Source organism: Nyctereutes procyonoides, unplaced genomic scaffold (assembly GCF_905146905.1).
Source record: "Nyctereutes procyonoides isolate TBG_1078 unplaced genomic scaffold, NYPRO_anot_genome, whole genome shotgun sequence".
Classification (NCBI taxonomy): domain Eukaryota; kingdom Metazoa; phylum Chordata; class Mammalia; order Carnivora; family Canidae; genus Nyctereutes; species Nyctereutes procyonoides.
In genome coordinates this window covers 35253742-35270341 of record NW_026575126.1, presented here as the reverse complement: position 1 = coordinate 35270341, position 16600 = coordinate 35253742, and the positions used below count along the sequence as shown (strand labels likewise).

At 48.7% G+C, this 16600-nt stretch overlaps 1 protein-coding gene across 2 annotated transcripts in view; it reads left to right on the top strand.

The window, feature by feature from the left end:
* SORT1 (sortilin 1) overlaps nt 1-14666 on the top strand; it is a 65859-nt gene extending 51193 nt beyond the window's left edge. For both annotated transcript variants that reach the window (XM_055339708.1, XM_055339706.1), the window contains exons 13-20: nt 142-310; nt 880-1070; nt 3425-3614; nt 7118-7234; nt 7802-7910; nt 9345-9451; nt 9738-9861; nt 10078-14666. In XM_055339708.1, the coding sequence (XP_055195683.1) occupies nt 142-310; nt 880-1070; nt 3425-3614; nt 7118-7234; nt 7802-7910; nt 9345-9451; nt 9738-9861; nt 10078-10092 (1022 nt within the window). In that variant the 3' untranslated portion in view covers nt 10093-14666. The remainder of the gene's footprint in view (nt 1-141; nt 311-879; nt 1071-3424; nt 3615-7117; nt 7235-7801; nt 7911-9344; nt 9452-9737; nt 9862-10077) is intronic.
* The last annotated feature ends 1934 nt before the right edge of the window (nt 14667-16600 follow it).

Here is a 16600-nt window from a genome sequence, read left to right as displayed (position 1 = left end):
AATTTTGTGGCCCTTTTTTCTGTTACAAGAAGCACGATGGGAAATTATCAGAGAAAATTCATCGAAAATTATTCTCTCTGCAGTAAATCCCCTGTGTTTTGTTGCTGATCTTGGCTGATGAGATGGTGGATTGTGTTGCAGGTAGTGTAGGGGATGCCATCTCAGTGATGATCCCGGATGTGTACATCTCAGATGATGGGGGTTACTCCTGGACGAAGATGCTGGAAGGACCCCACTATTACACCATCTTGGATTCCGGAGGCATCATTGTGGCCATTGAGCACAGCAGCCATCCTATCAATGTGATTAAGTATGCATGAGCTCCACTCCACCCACACTATCTGCATAGGGGGCAACTGTGGGGTGTTTTTTGGTTGTGGGGGTCAGGGTGGGCTGATTACTGACCCTGATTCAAATGGTGCATCCTGTGCAACTGTAGGGAACATTCTTGAAGGGAATGTAACCCACGTTCAGTGGCTTTGCTTTTTCCTCTGACTTCTTCTAGCTAACACTTTGTCACTTTTTAAAAATATCCTTCTTTTTCTCCATGAGAATCTTACAGGAGTGTTTAAGCATTTGGGGTGGAAGATGACTCCTTAAGTATAAGTTACATAAAATAATTCCTGTTTTGTTTATTTATAAGCCCATTCTTCCCTATGAAAGAATTTTTATAAAGGCATTTTCCTCTGTACTCTTTGAATGAATCCTTTTTATCTACCCTGTTAACTGTAGGCATTAAAAATTAACATAATTATCAATAAGACATAACCTAAAATATGAAGGGTTTTCTCTGGTTTGGGATCAAACAGCCAGAGTGGTTTCCTGGTACTCCAGAACATGTTGATGTCTGTCACAACTATTCTCTAATTGTGGTTTCAGGTTCTCCACGGATGAGGGTCAGTGTTGGCAGACCTATATGTTCACCAGGGAGCCCATCTACTTTACCGGCCTAGCTTCAGAACCTGGAGCTCGGTCCATGAATATCAGCATTTGGGGTTTCACAGAATCTTTCCTGACTCGCCAGTGGGTCTCCTACACCATTGATTTTAAAGATGTCCTTGAAAGGAACTGTGAGTATCTCCCTTGGCATTTTCTACCAGAAGCTTAGAAGCCCATTTTCCTAAATAACCAATTCAGTTTCATTTCTTTGAGCTGGAATAAGAAAATGAATAGGGAAAAGGGTTGAAGGATGTCCCATGTGGGTAACCAGGCAATGGAATGGTGTCAGAAATGCAGCTTCCCTCTTTGGACTAGCACTGTCCAAGAGAAATAAAACAAGGACCACATATGCCATTTAAATTATTCTGTTGGCTGCACTATAGGAGCAAAAGAAGTGAAATCCACTTTAGTAATAATACAATCATCTAACATATCCAAAATATTATCATTTCAACATGTAAGGAGTATTAAGAATTGGGATCCCTGGGTGGCGCAGCGGTTTGGCGCCTGCCTTTAGCTCAGGGCGCGATCCTGGAGACCCAGGATCGAATCCCATATCGGGCTCCCGGTGCATGGAGCCTGCTTCTCCCTCTGCCTGTGTCTCTGCCTCTCTCTCTCTCTCTGTGTGTGACTATCATAAATAAATAAATTTTAAAAAAAATTTAAAAGGAGTATTAAGAATTATCAATGAAATGTTTTGTATTTTCTATTTCTTTTCCTTTTTTTTTTTAAGATTTTATTTATTTATTCATGAGAGACACAGAAAGAGAGAGAGGCAGAGACACAAGCAGAGGGGGAAGCAGGCTCCATGCAGGGAGCCCAATGTTGGGACTTGATCCCAGGACTCTGGGACCACGCCCTGAGCCAAAGGCAGACCCTCAACCGCTGAGCCACTCAGGTGTCCATTTCTCTTCTAAAGCTTCAAAATCCAGTGTATATTTGCCACTTAGCCTTATCGTAAATCTCAATTCAGACTAGCCATAAGTGGCGAAGGCTGTCATGTAGGAGAGCCTGGCTTCACACTGGTAGAGTTCTGTAACATTCTATAGGACTTCCTTCTGCTTGTAAGGATGGTGCATGCTTGTGTTTATCTTAAATTACTTCATGACATTTCAGGGATTTTCACCCTTGATTGCAACAGAACTGTAGAGAGAAAGCTTTAGAGGGAAGTCTATCACAAAGAGCATCTGCCTGTGTCCCTTATTAAACATTGAATGAAAAAAAAAAAAAAACATTGAAGTGGGCAAGTTTTCATGCAAAGAGTTTTGGCTTGAATGTCCGTCACAAGTGAGGCTCTAGAATGGCTACTGGGCAAGCACGAAGCCCATACTGACCATTTCAGAGTTCTATGACTTCAGGCTGGAAGGCGTGTTCAAGGGACAGGAAATGACTTCAGAAAAGGAGGTAAAATGTTTGTTGCAAGCTGTTGCTAAAGAATCACAACCCAACCCAGGCCCCCAGTACCCAAGATGCTGACATTCTACTGAAAGATATGGAGGATAAAAGAGAAAACTGGAGAAAAGGCCCCCACCCTGTGAACTCTGGGGTGTTATAATAAAAGACTTAAGGTTTTCAGGTCACTTTGGTTGAGTTCTGGTCTTGTTATTAGACTGTATGCTGGCTCTGTTTCCTCAGAATGTTAGTTCAGTGACCCCTGGAGGAAGCAGGAGCACTCGTTTGGACCTTACTTTTCTGCAGGTGTTTAAATATGATTTAATATTCGAGAGTCATTATTATCCAGATTCATGAAATAGGCTGTAAAGGAGCCAGCTTACGAGTTTTTCCTTCGTAAGGCAGCTCTACAGTTATCCCTAAAGTTTAATGCCATTAAAAGATTTGGTAAGCACCTGCTTCTTAAAAGGCTCTGTGCTGGTCTTCATATCCCAAAGGATAAAAACCTAATGCATAGTCTTCAGGCCATAGCCTTTGAGTCATTTTTCCAGTATGATAAGACTCACGAAACCAGATTGACTGTCACCAACCGTCTATTGGAAAGCCAGTTGACTAGAGTTAAAGGTCTAGAAAGACCTTGTCTTCTTCTGCTTGAGGCAAGGTAACCTAACGGTGAAATTGAACCCCTGCTTTGGGCTGGCTGTTATCTTGTCCTGAAAGGGAACACCTGGCTGCTTACTAGTGGCAGCTCCTGCTGACCAAGAGCACAGGTGTACCAGACGTAGAGACAGCAACCTCTCCACCTCAAAGGGAGCTTTGACGTCCCCCATCCAGCTGCCCACTTTGAAACAAATAGGGTTTTTCCTAATACCCAAATGGACGGTGAGACATGAAGAGTCCTCCCCTGACATGAGTGATGCCAACTGCTAGCAGGCTTCAAGTCCTGCAACTTTCATCTGCAGTTCCAAAATGAGGCAGTAGGATGAGTCAGACACCCCCATTTCCCATCCGTGTTCTCCTCCCCGCCTGCAGCCGCCTCTCACGTGTGGGTGTGGGGCCAGGCAGTCACCTGAACAGCCTGTGTTCTCTCTAGGTGAGGAGAAGGACTATACCATATGGCTGGCTCACTCCGCAGACCCCGGGGATTATGGAGATGGCTGCATCTTGGGTTACAAGGAACAGTATCTGCGGCTCCGCAAGTCATCCGTCTGCCAGAATGGCCGGGACTATGTCGTGACCAAGCAGCCGTCCGTCTGTCCCTGCTCCCTGGAGGACTTCCTCTGGTATTGGCCCCCCTCACATCCCTGTTAGCCCCTTTGCTGGGTGGGAGGGGGCAAAAGGCAGTTGTCTTCAGGGGCTGTAAAGGATTTCAATCCTTCTTTCCCCGAGTGTGGCGAGCTGCTGCTGCTGCTGCTTATTGAGGAGCTGGAGGCACAGAGAAGGGATCCACAGTTACAGTCCTCAGACAGGTGATCTGTCACACCAGACAGCAAGGGAGAGAGGTGTATAAGGAGAAAGAGAACTCAAACCCAGAGAGGAGCCGACAGTGTCGAAACCACCGGGAAGGGCAGTGCAGCAGCTGGGGGGAGGTTGGGCCTCCTGTGCTCCTAAATATCGACCGCCTGAGTGCAGCAAGTAGGGCGCTAGGTTTTGGATTGTCTGCACGCCTGAAGGCAGAGAGTGCTTCTGTCCTGAGACAGGAGGGGGCATCCGGGTGGTGATGTCCAGATGTCCCATCAGGGTCTAGAGGCCATCGTGGTGGACTCCCTCGAGTTCAGAACCGCCGGGTGCAGGGCTAGTGACACGGCCAGCGTGGAGTTAGCTGATTATCTAAGGGTGAGACAGGCCCCACCTAGCCAAGCAGGGTAACTTAGCACAAATGAGAGGGGCTGCATGCCGTCATAGCCAGTAACCTCATGGAACTCGTTTCTTGCAGAACATACTGGCAGGAAGGTAAGGTGAATCCTAAAGGATCTGGAAAGAGTGCAGGCAGATAGCAGTCGTGTCCTCCCGCATAGACATTTCTCTAGAACTGCGGGTGAGGGGAATGGGGGATGGAGCGAACCCCCGGTCTGACTGCGGTGGTCCTGCCTGTGTGGCTCACGTCTGTATGTGGAGCAGGCCAGGGGTGACCTGCTGTCCTTCCACAAGGAGCAGGATCCCTCAGATCACTGCGGTGTCCCTCTGGGGCTAGAGCTTGCTGACACTGATGCTCCAGCGGGCTGTCTTCATCACACAGACCAGGCTCTTAATTACCTGGCCTTCCCCTGCTTTCCAGACATGCTGTGCTCCGTCAAAGCTCCACACTGTTGTTTACGCAGCTTCCTCCACCCGTGAAGTCTTCCCATGCTCCCTGCGGGACCCCCAGGCTTGAGGAGGTCCTACTTGGCCTTTAATACATAGCGCCCTTCTCGCCTCTGTGGAGCCTTCCCCAGCTTCCCCTCATGAGGGCTCCTGCAGGATGCCTGCTGCTAGGTTTTGGTTATTGTGCATGGATTGGTTCCACCGGTAAACTCCCGACTCCTTGAGGGCACATTAGATTTGATCATCTGGAGTACACGCAGCCCCTGACGTCTACTGAGCACGGACCCAGTAGCCAGCCCCATCCTGAGCAATTTACATTTAACCTCAGCAGCCTCTGAGATAGGGCCTGCTGCCATTTCTATCTCACCAAGAAAGAAGATTCAGAGAGGTCCCCACTAACTTGCAGCCCACACCGTGGCCCAGCCAGGAAGCAGAAGAGCTGGACTGTGCTCCTTAGAGCCCCACTCCAGAGCCTGCGCACTTCCCTCCCATGCTTGAGAAATGTGTACTTTGTGAGCAGGAAGGACATTTTCCCTGACATGTGCGATTGGATACCTAAACTTTTTGCCAGAATTTTCCCCACTGTCAGAGGGCTGGTGTCTTGGCATCGCTTGTTCTCTTCTTACCCCGTTCCCTAACATTTGTCAGAAACACCTTGAAGTACAAGCAGCATCAGTTCATTGCCCAAACGTCCATTGCATCCTTGCTGTGCTCAGGGTAGCACAAAGTGACAGTAAGTTTTTTGTTGATTGTCCTGGTCAGATGCACAGAATTATGCGGTGAAACAGTGCCTCGGGGATTTAGCGAAGGGAAAGGCCATTCCATCTAGAGCTGAAAGGAGGTGTGTCAAAGAAGGCTTTGTTGGGCAGCCCCGGTGGCTTGGTGGTTTAGCGCCGCCTTCAGCCCAGGGTGTGATCCTGGAGACCCAGGATCAAGTCCCGTGTCGGGCTCCCTGCGTGGAGCCTGCTTCTCCCTCTGCCTGTGTCTCTGCCACATACCCCCCGCCCATGAATAAATAAATTTAAAAATCTAAAAAAAAAAAGGCTTTGTTGCTTTGTTGAGGAGGTAGCATTTGAGCTAGGCCCTGGCAAGCGGTAAGACTTGTCCTTACACATCTGGGAAGAAACAAGTCCTTAAAGCCAGTGGACCGGTACGAGAGTAGATACCACCAGCATGCTCAGGAAGAGTGTGCTGGGAGATCGGCCATGAGGGGAAGTCCCCATGGCCACGATAAAGAAGCGAGTAGGGGACAAATAGGGGATGCCCAGGCTGACTTTTCAGCCTAGATAATGGAAGGAAAGTAGCACCGTGGCAAACACAGAGAAGTGATGGGAGAGGTTGGCTTGAGAGAGAACACATGATGCGTTTTGGATGTTTTCATTTATTTGGGGTTCTGTCAGCAGATTTAGGTGGTGATGTCCAGCAGGTACTGGAAATGGAGGCTCAGAGTTCTAGAGAGGTGAGACCTACAAGTTTTAGTTGCAACAAATAATTATGCTCAGACACAGGCTAAGAGAATGACTTGCTGACGCTGGAAAGTGTGTGCATTTCCAGGTTAGAAGATGGAAACCGAGAGAAACAGGCAAGCACAGCTGGCCAGGGGCTGGGGCAGGCAGTGTGTTAGGTGCCACAGCACAGGCCAGACCAGAGGGCCCCCCAGGGTTGCAGGTCTAGTGAGTCCTGGGGGCCTTAGAAGTTTACCCCCAAAGTTGTAGAGGGGGCTAAAGCCAACATGCACAGAATGCAAAGTAAGAGTATAACAGAAAAAATCCAAAATATTATTTTAAGAAGAGAGAGAAGGAAGAGGAAACACATAGGCTAAGGAGAAGCCCCCAGCTGCACGGGCCTGGTGGTCCCTCTACACCCTCAGGGAAGCAAGGTCCCGGGACAGGAGGAAGGACGGACCAAGGATGCTCACGTAAGGCATCAGCCTCTGAGAGGGGGGAGTGTGTCAGTTCTTAGGGGAAAGGGCGGATGGGAAGCGTGGTGGAGAGATAGGGTAGGATGGAGGGCAGGACAGGGCATTCACACTGGAGACAGAGGGACAGAAATGGGGCAGGCAGAATCTGACCTACACCCTAGGGCACCCTGCCAGAGAACACAGTAACGAGTGATCAGGAGGGAAATAAAAAGATCACTAAGCGGTGTGGGTTTAGATCTGTCGCTGATGCCACAGTTTTTTGGTGTCATGAGTCCCTGGCCTGTGCAGTCGGCCCCTGCCTGGAGCCAGTGCTGTCTGTGCAGGGGGGCCCCAGCTCCCGAGGCCTAAGCTCTCCAGGCCTACCTGTAAGCTGCCCATGGCCCCCCAGTTTGGTCTTCTCCATGCCTGTTTCCCTAAGTAGACCTTCTCTACAGATGACACTGAACTGCTTCCAAAGACTGGAATATTAATCTTCCACTGCTCCACACAAAACCTTCAGTACTAGTCACTTGACTGTCTTCCAGCAACTCTGAAAGATACTTTATTTGCTGACTCTTACAGTGATTTTGGCTACTTCCGTCCAGAAAATGACTCCAAGTGTGTGGAACAGCCAGAACTAAAAGGCCACGATCTGGAGTTTTGTCTGTACGGCAGAGAGGAGCACCTGACAACAAATGGGTGAGGCAGCTCTCCTCCAAAATCGGGGCAGACACGTCCTCAGCAGGCAGAGCGAGACCCCAGATCTCCACACAAGCAGTGTTCGGAAGCACGCTAGCCAAATACTGTCTGATGGAACATTCTGCGGTGCTGGGAAGGCCCTCTGATCTGCTGTGTCCGACATGGTAGCCACTAACCCTGTGTAGCAACTGAGGCACTGAGTTAATTTTAATTCGTTTAAATGTAAGTTGCCGCTGTACTGGAGCAGACACAGTACCTCCCTCCCCTGCTAAACACTTCCCTTCCCCTTTTTATACCACATGTTAATGTGCTTTCCTTGGGTCACGGTTCTTTGGCCCCATCTCTTCAGGCAGAAAGGTAGGCATGCCCCTGCAGCAAGGCTGGGGATGCCTGGTCTTTTCAAGGCCTGAAACTACACAATATCCCCCAAACACTCCTGTGGCTCTCCCCTCAGGCCTAAAGGTGGTGTAAGCTTGAGAAGCTCTTCACATCCTGTTTCCAGGAATGAGGCAAGAATCCAGGAATACATCCTAATGGTCTGATAACAAATGGTCTCTGCCTTTTCAGGTACCGAAAAATTCCAGGAGACAGATGCCAAGGTGGCGTGAATCCAGTTCGAGAAGTAAAAGACTTGAAAAAGAAATGCACAAGCAACTTTTTGAGTCCTGAAAAGCAGGTACATTAAAGTAGATCTGGTTTAAAGTAGATCTGCCTGGAACAAAGCAACAACAGCATTAAGAATTTTATTACTGAATACAGAGTGGTCAAACCACTTCCAGCAGGCCTCACTTTGCACAGGAAACCATTAGGATGGTGGATGGGTCACCCATGCAATGATAAACTCATCTACTAATGGGGGAATGAAAGTGGAACTCCATAAAGTTGAGCTGAGTCTTGGAAGCATTGGGTTGAGGACATTTCTGAGGCTGACAGTCATTGAGGAAAAAGGCTTGAAGTCTGGCTATAAAGTGCTGGAGCCTTGCATATGTGAAAGAGAGGAGCCCTGGGCCATAGTTCAGGTGGTCTCGGTGCCGAGTACGCTGAGTGTGTTCAGAGTGGACAACTGAACCATGATGGTAATGAGTTTTTGATGTAGAAGCAAGTTATGGGCCTGATTACAGATCTGTAGGACTGAGCTGTCTGGCTGCGATGTGGGAAACGGTAAAGAGGAAACCTCTTGTTAAAGAAGCTCTGGACCAGCAGTGTGATTGGGGTAGTCAGCTGTGGGCCCCAGTTTCCTAATCCACAAAATGAGAGGTGGCCAATCTACAGTCACCTCCTTTCCGGCCTTCTAAGGATGAGGGCCTGACACGGGTGGAATTAGGAAGGTTGTGGGAGAGAAATGGGGGAGGGTGTACTTGTCAGGGGGCAGGTTCCTCCTCTGCACCCCCACCCTGCACTCCTGGCGACTGTTCCCAGAGTGTATGTGCCTGTGATTGCACAGGACTCCCGCCCACAGGGACACAAATTGTCCCAGAATCCAGCTCCACCTCCTCTTGGGTACACTGAAAACACACACTCCATGTCTCCCACCAGAAGCAGGTAGGTCTCGTCATAAAAAAAAAAAAAAAAAAAAAATAGGTAGGTCACACCATCACACTCCGACAATGATATGAAAAGGCTCATTTGTAAAAACATACCAAAAATTAAGTACAAACAAAAGTCTTAATGTCAGATGATGTCCTGCCTGATATGGCATCGGCACAGCTTCTTCCCGGGTGCTGGCCCTGTTCTAGATTCATTCAGCCCACTGTTCTCAGAGTCGTCCTTTCCCGCCATGACCTTAAGTGCTCCATGACTCCTACACCGCTAGCAGGCAACAGCCACAATGGCTCTTTGACGCAGGTTGCTGCCAAGGCCCCCAGTGTAACTGGGACATTGAAGGCCGTACCGTTCAGGCCGCGCCGAGGCAGCCAGAGTTCTGCTCACCCTCTGTGAGTGGTGTACTCTTCCAGTGGCATGGAGACGGACCGCCAGGGGGGCGCTGGGAAAGCACGAAGTGCCTAAAGATTGTAGATTGCTCACAGAGAAACAAAGGGGAAGGAACAGCCCCTTTGAATGCAGTCCTAGAATATGCACACCTGAAATTGTTGTGTTTTAATTTGTCCAGAATTCCAAGTCAAATTCTGTCCCAATCATCTTGGCCACCGTGGGATTGATGCTAGTCACAGTCGTAGCTGGGGTGCTCATCGTGAAGAAGTACATCTGCGGGGGAAGGTAAGGAGCACGGATATCAGTCAGAGGTACTGAATTCAAACCACAGAGTCAGCCAGGGCCATGTGGTTGAGTCTGCGCCTGGCGAAAACTGACTCATTGAGGTGATGTTCCTGAAGTGTCAGGCCCAGATCTTCTCAGAGCTTCTATTTGCCTTATGCCGACTATGGGCTGTGCTTCCTGTGTGTGTGACTCGTGCTGTAAGTGGATAAAACTCAGAAAGCCACAGCCCTGTAGGCAGTGCATCCCTCCTCACCGTGTGAGGGCTCACGGAGGTCTCCACCCGCAGGTTTCTGGTGCATCGATACTCTGTGCTGCAACAGCACGCAGAGGCCAACGGCGTGGATGGTGTGGACGCCCTGGACACGGCCTCCCACACTCATAAGAGTGGTTATCATGACGACTCAGACGAGGTGAGACCATTTCTTCTCGAGGGGTGGTCCAGAAGTACAAAAAAGAATCTTTCTTTTCCTGTTTATGACCAAGATCCAATTGAGGCAAAACAGGGTATATGCCAGACGCAGCAACTTGATGACTGTAAGAGCTGGCCAGCCCAGAAACTAGGTCATAACTTTCAAAATAGGAATGTTTTAGGGTGTAAATAATATGGTCTCTGTTTTTCTTCTCAGGACCTCCTGGAATAGCTCCTCAGAGGAGCTGGGCCCGAGCACAGATGATGGAACCGCAGTACCTCTCACACTCCCTGTGGCTCCGACTTGGGGGAATAAATTTCCCATTGCGAGAGACCCAGCTCTGTTTCTGCTGCTTCCACCAAAGCCAAAAGGACCTGCGCTAAAGAAATGCAGCCAGGGGAAGGGGGGGGGGGGACCCTAAGCACTCATGATTGGCTCTGAGAAAGGGGGGGAAACTTTAAATTCTTGAACTTTTTGTTTCAAGTTCTGTCTTTTTGCAAAGTGTGGGTTCTTTTGGTTTTGTTTTTGTTTTGTAAGGGAAATGAAATGGGATTGGAAGGGACCGTTTCACTAACCCCCCTCTTGCATGTTTTGCATGGCGCCTGCCTCAGGGCACCTGCCAACCCCAGCATCAACTCTCACAAAGCACTCGGTGCCGTCCCTGGGCTCTGCTGGTGACCCGAAGCAGCTGCCGGGAGGGACTCGGGGGCTGCAATGACTGGCACAGCCTGGTGGCCTTTCCCTGGCCGGGGACAGCCCTGTCCTGAGAATGCCGCACACCGGCTCCTCACACACACCCGGCCTTTGCTTGCTTTCTTTTTTTGGGGACCATAGACTGCAGTGGTGTTTCTTCCCCCCTGTTTAATTAGGCAATACCCTCGTTAATTGCCCTTTGGCAACTGACTTAACCATGTGCTTCCAAGACACTAAATCAGGAAAACTGAAAGGGCAATATTTTTAACTTGGGGCAGGAAGTAGAGAGCAGCAGGGAATTGACTAGATTTAACACCTATTAAAGGACAAATTCTTGATTCTTCCAAGATCTCTCCAGCCGTGCTTCGTGTTTGTGCCAGTGGACTTGCTCAAGGATAGGCTTAGGGTCTGCCCCGGATGTCTGCCCAGGCCGAGTGGTCTCTCTGCTGGAGCTGAGGGAGGGTGCCCGGTGTGTCCCCTGAGGACTGAGCATCACAGTCTCCCATGTCCTCTGTCGCCCATTGGCACGGTGGTGAATCCTTAGGATGGCCACTTACTTGCTTGCTTCCTCTTAGATTGCCATTGTACACGGAGCCAGAACTAGACGTGTTTTCAGATTTGTAGGCTATTTTTTTAAAAATCAGGATATTTATTACCAGGCTCTCCTCCTCACCCCTTTCCCCAGCTTTGCCAAGTAATTTGTGGGCATGAAACTTGTGGCTAAATCAACTGAAGACACACTTCCAGCACAGGTGATGTTTTAGGTGATGCATTCAGTTCATATTTTAAATTTCAGGAAGTTTTCCATTTGACATTTTTTCAAATCAAGTTAATAGTAGATTGTAGCGAGGTGGATTTTTGGTGGCTACATAGTACTGGAAACACTGCACTAAGTAGTTTTAATACAGCTTGACCATTTGCTATCCAGGAATATAGTATGGTACATTCTTGGTCTTGGTGTCCCTACTGTGCTGGCCACAGCTTCTCCCAGTAATTATGATCCGGGACGTTCTTTGGTAACTGCCATTTTGCTGCTAGTTCATTTTATGGTGATAAAGTCACGAAAAAGTAAACGTGCCAAATCAACTTTTGTCAGAATGTGTGAGCAGATGGCTGTGTTCTGTCCTCCCCAGAATGGATTAACAGCAGCAGGGAAAGTGGGAGAGGGGGTGGATGGAGAAGGTTAGAGACTTCGAAGCTGCAGCAGAATTAAATGAGTCAAAGAGCTTCAAGCTAGAGCGGTTTTGTGAAGAGAATTCATATTTGTTCGAGCCAGAGAGCACTGGTCTTTTAGGAAAAGCTCTTTCATTTTGCATAGTTTTTAAATTTGAAAAAAAATTCCAAAGATAGACCAGCTCAGAAATGATAAAGCATCGGTCTTTGTCCCAATCACCCTCACCTGCCCAAAGTGAATCTGATGCCCAGAAAAGTCCCACTCCTGCTGCACACCTTCTCCACTGCAGCACACACCCGCTGGGGTAGATGTGCCAGTATTTGGTAATTCTCTGATTCGTTTTAGGACGTAGGAGAGCTATTCTTCTCTAACCAAATAAGGTTAGAACTCTGTGCTTATAATAGTATCTGGGATTTCTTTAGAACTTAGCAATTTTCAGAGCACTCTCGCTTGGCATCATGTCATTGGAAGCTTACAACATTCTCAATGAGATTTCCTCCTTGAAGTCAGGGGCTTGTCGTTCCCATTTTTCAGGAGACAAAGCTGAGATACAAAAGGAGTTCATCGTCCAGGGTCCCTGTGTGTATCGTGAGCCATGTTGGTTGGTCGTTTTTAGAGCTCTCGACCGTTTTTAGGCGTGCAGGTGCTGCCTACCTGGAGCAAGCACGGCTCCTTTCTGATGGATAACTTGCTGTTCTCTAGGAGAGGGGTCAGTGGCATCTCTGCCAGAGCCAGTATGTGGCGCTTTTTTGCCACGGTGGTAAACAGAAAATTTTATTCTCCTGTTTTTCATGCCAAAAAACAAAAGTTAGTGGTCATTTTGAATATGTGTTTAGAATCTGTCCCTCACCTAGTCGTGGGAGTGGGCTCTCCCTTAATGAGCCACCCTTCTCCCATATTGTTTGTTTTTTTTTTTTCTCATCCCTGGTTGGCTGGCTAGTGAGCCCCGTCATTTGGAGGACTGCTGATAAGCCTGGATGACCCCCTTCATTGGCTAGTTAGCTTCCCGTCTCAGCCTGCTCACCCACAAATGGATGCCCTCAGCCAGAAAGTCTAACAGCTAAAATCCATGGTAGCTTCGAAGAGAAAACAATTTCTAATTTGTTCTACTGATAGGTTAGGAAACTAAAGCGTAGCTTGTCCTTGTATAAAATCCCAGGTTTGATAGTAGCAGAAGAGATTATTTCTGGAGGTTTCCACGATAGAAATTGAGCACTGCAAGATACGTTGGACATAGCAAACTGTCTAAAGTGGTCTGAGCTTTTAAATCCAGGTGGAGAACTCACCATCCCTCACCTGTGACTGGCATCTGGACCTAAGGGGGCTTTTGGTGTTTATTGAGTCTAGAGACCAGGGGTGCATGCACCTAGGCTGGTAGTTGAATGGGGACACAATTTAGGAAAGAAATATCCAGAGTGTTCTGGCAGCTTCTAAGCTGGGCTCAGGAGATTGAATAGATTAGCTATAACTGAAATCTAGAACTTGCCATCTGCCTCTGAATAGGCTTTCAGGCGCGTACCCCTAGTCCTAGGTTTGCCTCTGGGCCTCTCCGTGTCCACGCTGGCCTTTCATCCCTAACACATTAGTAGCAAGCTAGCCACCTGCAGCCCCTGCACTGGCTCTAAACTGTAGCTGGTTCCCCCAAGGCCTTGGTCACAGTACCAGGATACAGAGAGGAGTGCAGGCCGGCTGCACCCACCCCGGGCGGCAAGGCCGGCCAGCGCTCTGTGTTCTAGGCCAGTCCTCCTAGTAGAGAGGTCCTCTTTCCCTTCAGCAGAGCTCTCTAAAGAACCCTGCCTCCATATGCAGTGGTTTGGAGCTCTTCCCACTCATCATTGGTACATCTTCCTCACCCCATATGAAGCCTGGATACTTGGCACTGCTAAAATAAGGAATTCAGCTTTTCAGTGTCACTACTACCTGGCCTCAAGCAGGGAGATAAACATGAACTTAAATGTCCTTTGAATAAAACCAAAGTGTAAGATGAGCCGCATGAGGGAGTGCTTGGGAGGGCCAGACCTTCGGCACTGGCCCCGGGCAGGTGCCAGACTTTCTGTTGCACCTGCCACTTGTGTGCCCAGCAGCCCTGGGAGCATCGTCCTGCCCGAGCAGAGCCGGGCCTTGCCCTCCTGGAGGCTGACATAGCAGGAGCATGTTGATTCCTCCGTTATGTTGCATTATAACAATAAGAATCAGAACATTAATTTGAAACTGTCTAGAGCAACTTGCTGTGTGCATTTTTCACACCAGTACATTCTTAAGCATCCTTGTTTATATAGAATAACAGAAACTAATCTGTACCTTTATATATATGTACATATATACATGTATAAACTGTATAGTGTACATGTAACGATCTATTGATACGTCCCACACCATCACACGGTTCTCAGCCTCCACATGCCCTCACTTTGTGGTCGGGTGACTTGAATGTGCCCTGACGATTCTGCTCACCTCCGTGTTTGGACGTTTAGGGAAGGAGGGTTTTGGTCGTACCCTCCTTATCCTCACGCACAGAAATGCTCAGGGTCCTCATGTGCCTGCTGTTCACCCCTCTCTTGCCTCTCATTCCCTTTCTGAGCATGTGTTCCTTCCCAGTCTTGTAACCTCTCTGCCCCCTCCCCAGGCTGGGGGCAGCTGCCTTCCTCCTAACGTGTAAAGCAGTATTAACATCATTACTGCATGTGCGCTAAAAACCCAAGTCTTCTGTTCCCTTGGGACAGAACGTTGCATGTGGGGTGGATGATCAAGTTTCTGTGACCCATGTCAGTTACACAGCAAAGCCAGACCCCATAGCAAAATCCCACAAAATGGAAATCAAATTTCTTTATTAGCATTGTGTAAATAAATCTGGATGTGTTTAACTTTGTACTGGTAATTTTCTGTATATTTGCAATATTTGGGTTAGAAATAAAGCAGACTGGACTTTGTTACCTGACCTACCAAAGTGCCTAAGCTAGTTTGTTAACATGACAGGTCTCCCAGTTTTCTAGCTTCAGAAATCAAACTCCAGCAACCAGAGAATAAGCCTGTCAAAGGGCCAGAACTGCCATGGTAGCCTGGGAGGGATTAGGTAAGTTACCGGGGAAAACTTAGGTGGTTCTTGTTCTTTTCGGCCCCGAGAGGTCTAGCTCTCACGGGTGTTTTAGGACCAGCTTTCCTGCTCTTACCCCACACGCCATCTCAGGCTGTGACTGCTACCCACCTCCTCTGGACATGACAGCATAGACTGAGTGTCGCGAATTAGCTGTTCCTTCTGGCAGGTTTGACGAACGACAGCACTGGAAGCTTCAGTATCTTCGCAGTTGCCTCCTTAGGTTTCTCTTGCTGCCCTTAACTCATAGTCCTGGCTGATCCATTTCATTTAAGGATCTTTCAAAGAATTGCAGCTTCCCTTTCTCCTCAAATATTTATTTTAGGAGAGGTTCCTACCCACCCACCCCCACCCCACCCCTTGAGCCTTTAGCAGAGCCTGGAAGACTGCTGCTCAGCCTGCCATCCTGGGTGACCGTTCCAGTGAGTACTTACTGTGACATCATGATCTGAAGACCTAGCTCCTGAAGAGTGGGCTGTCTGGCTAAAGAGTTCCTCCCCCAGGAGATAATGCACGCTGGTTTTATTTTCAGGAAGCCTAGCTAACCTAGTGTCCAAAGACTTACTGTACCAGACTCACGGGGTTCCTTTTTCAAATGCAAATTCCTGGACTCAACCCAGACCCATTAAATTAGATTTTGTAATGGACAATCCCTAGGAGTCTGCGTTTTTAACTTGAGTCTTTTATACTTTTATTGCAACCAAGGGCTCAGACTGGAAGCCTAGGCCAATTTCGTACCACCTGGTGTGGGCACTCCGTACTTTGAAGGGCTTTGGCTGGGTCAGGCTGAAATCGGGCAGAGGCCTTCATACTAGTCCCGATGTGGTCCGAGAGCAGCCTCAGAGGTCAAGCACCATAGGCCCCTCCTCAGCCGTAGTAGCTCCTGATAAACGGGCTCCTGGGCCGGAAGTGTGTCTGCAGACTGTCCTGGCCCTCAGCCCCTGTACAAGTTGCAAAGAGGAATTTCTACACCCCATAGTAGCACAGGTTCCTCAGATCCTATCCACTCTGCCTCCAAATTGAGGGCTAAAGGGGAAGGGGGGGGGGAGGAATGAGTGTAAGGAGCCCATTCAAGCACACTCATTTTTTTTTCCATAAGAGAAAAGGTCGGTGGGAAGGAGGAGAGGGTATGTGAGAACCTTGTACTTTCCACTCAAGTTTGCTATAAACCAAAGCTGCTCTAAAAAAGTAGTCTCACACACTCACACACACACACACACACACACACACACACACGGAGGAGAGGTGCTGGTCCCTGGAGCTAGTAAATTGAGAGTATGATAGGAAGCCATCTCGATGCAGTGCACAGAATGTGAGGAATGATGGCTTGGTCATCAACACGGGTCATGGCATTGTCATCCCTGGTTTCAGAGCCCAGGGCCCTGAGGTTCAGAGTAAGTGATTTGCCCAGGGTCACCTAGCTAATGGGCAAGTAGAAGTAGCAGAGCCTGGGCAGCCCAGGGGGCTCAGTGGTTTAGCGCTGCCTTCAGCCCAGGGCGTGATCCTGGAGTCCTGGGATCAAGTCCCACGTCGGCTCCCTGCATGGAGCCTGCTTCTCTCTCTGCCTGTGTCTCTGCCTCTCTCTCTCTCTCTCTCTCTCTCTCATTCTATGAATAAATAAAATCTTAAAAAAAAAAAAAAGTAGCCGAGCCAGAAGTCGCACCCCCCGCCCATCGCCTGGTGCCTGCTCCCTCCACCGTGCTGCCTCTGCTGGTGCTTCATCTCCGAGGCCCGACCTAAAGGTAGCTCGCACATACGGAGCACTTAGCTACATTCTG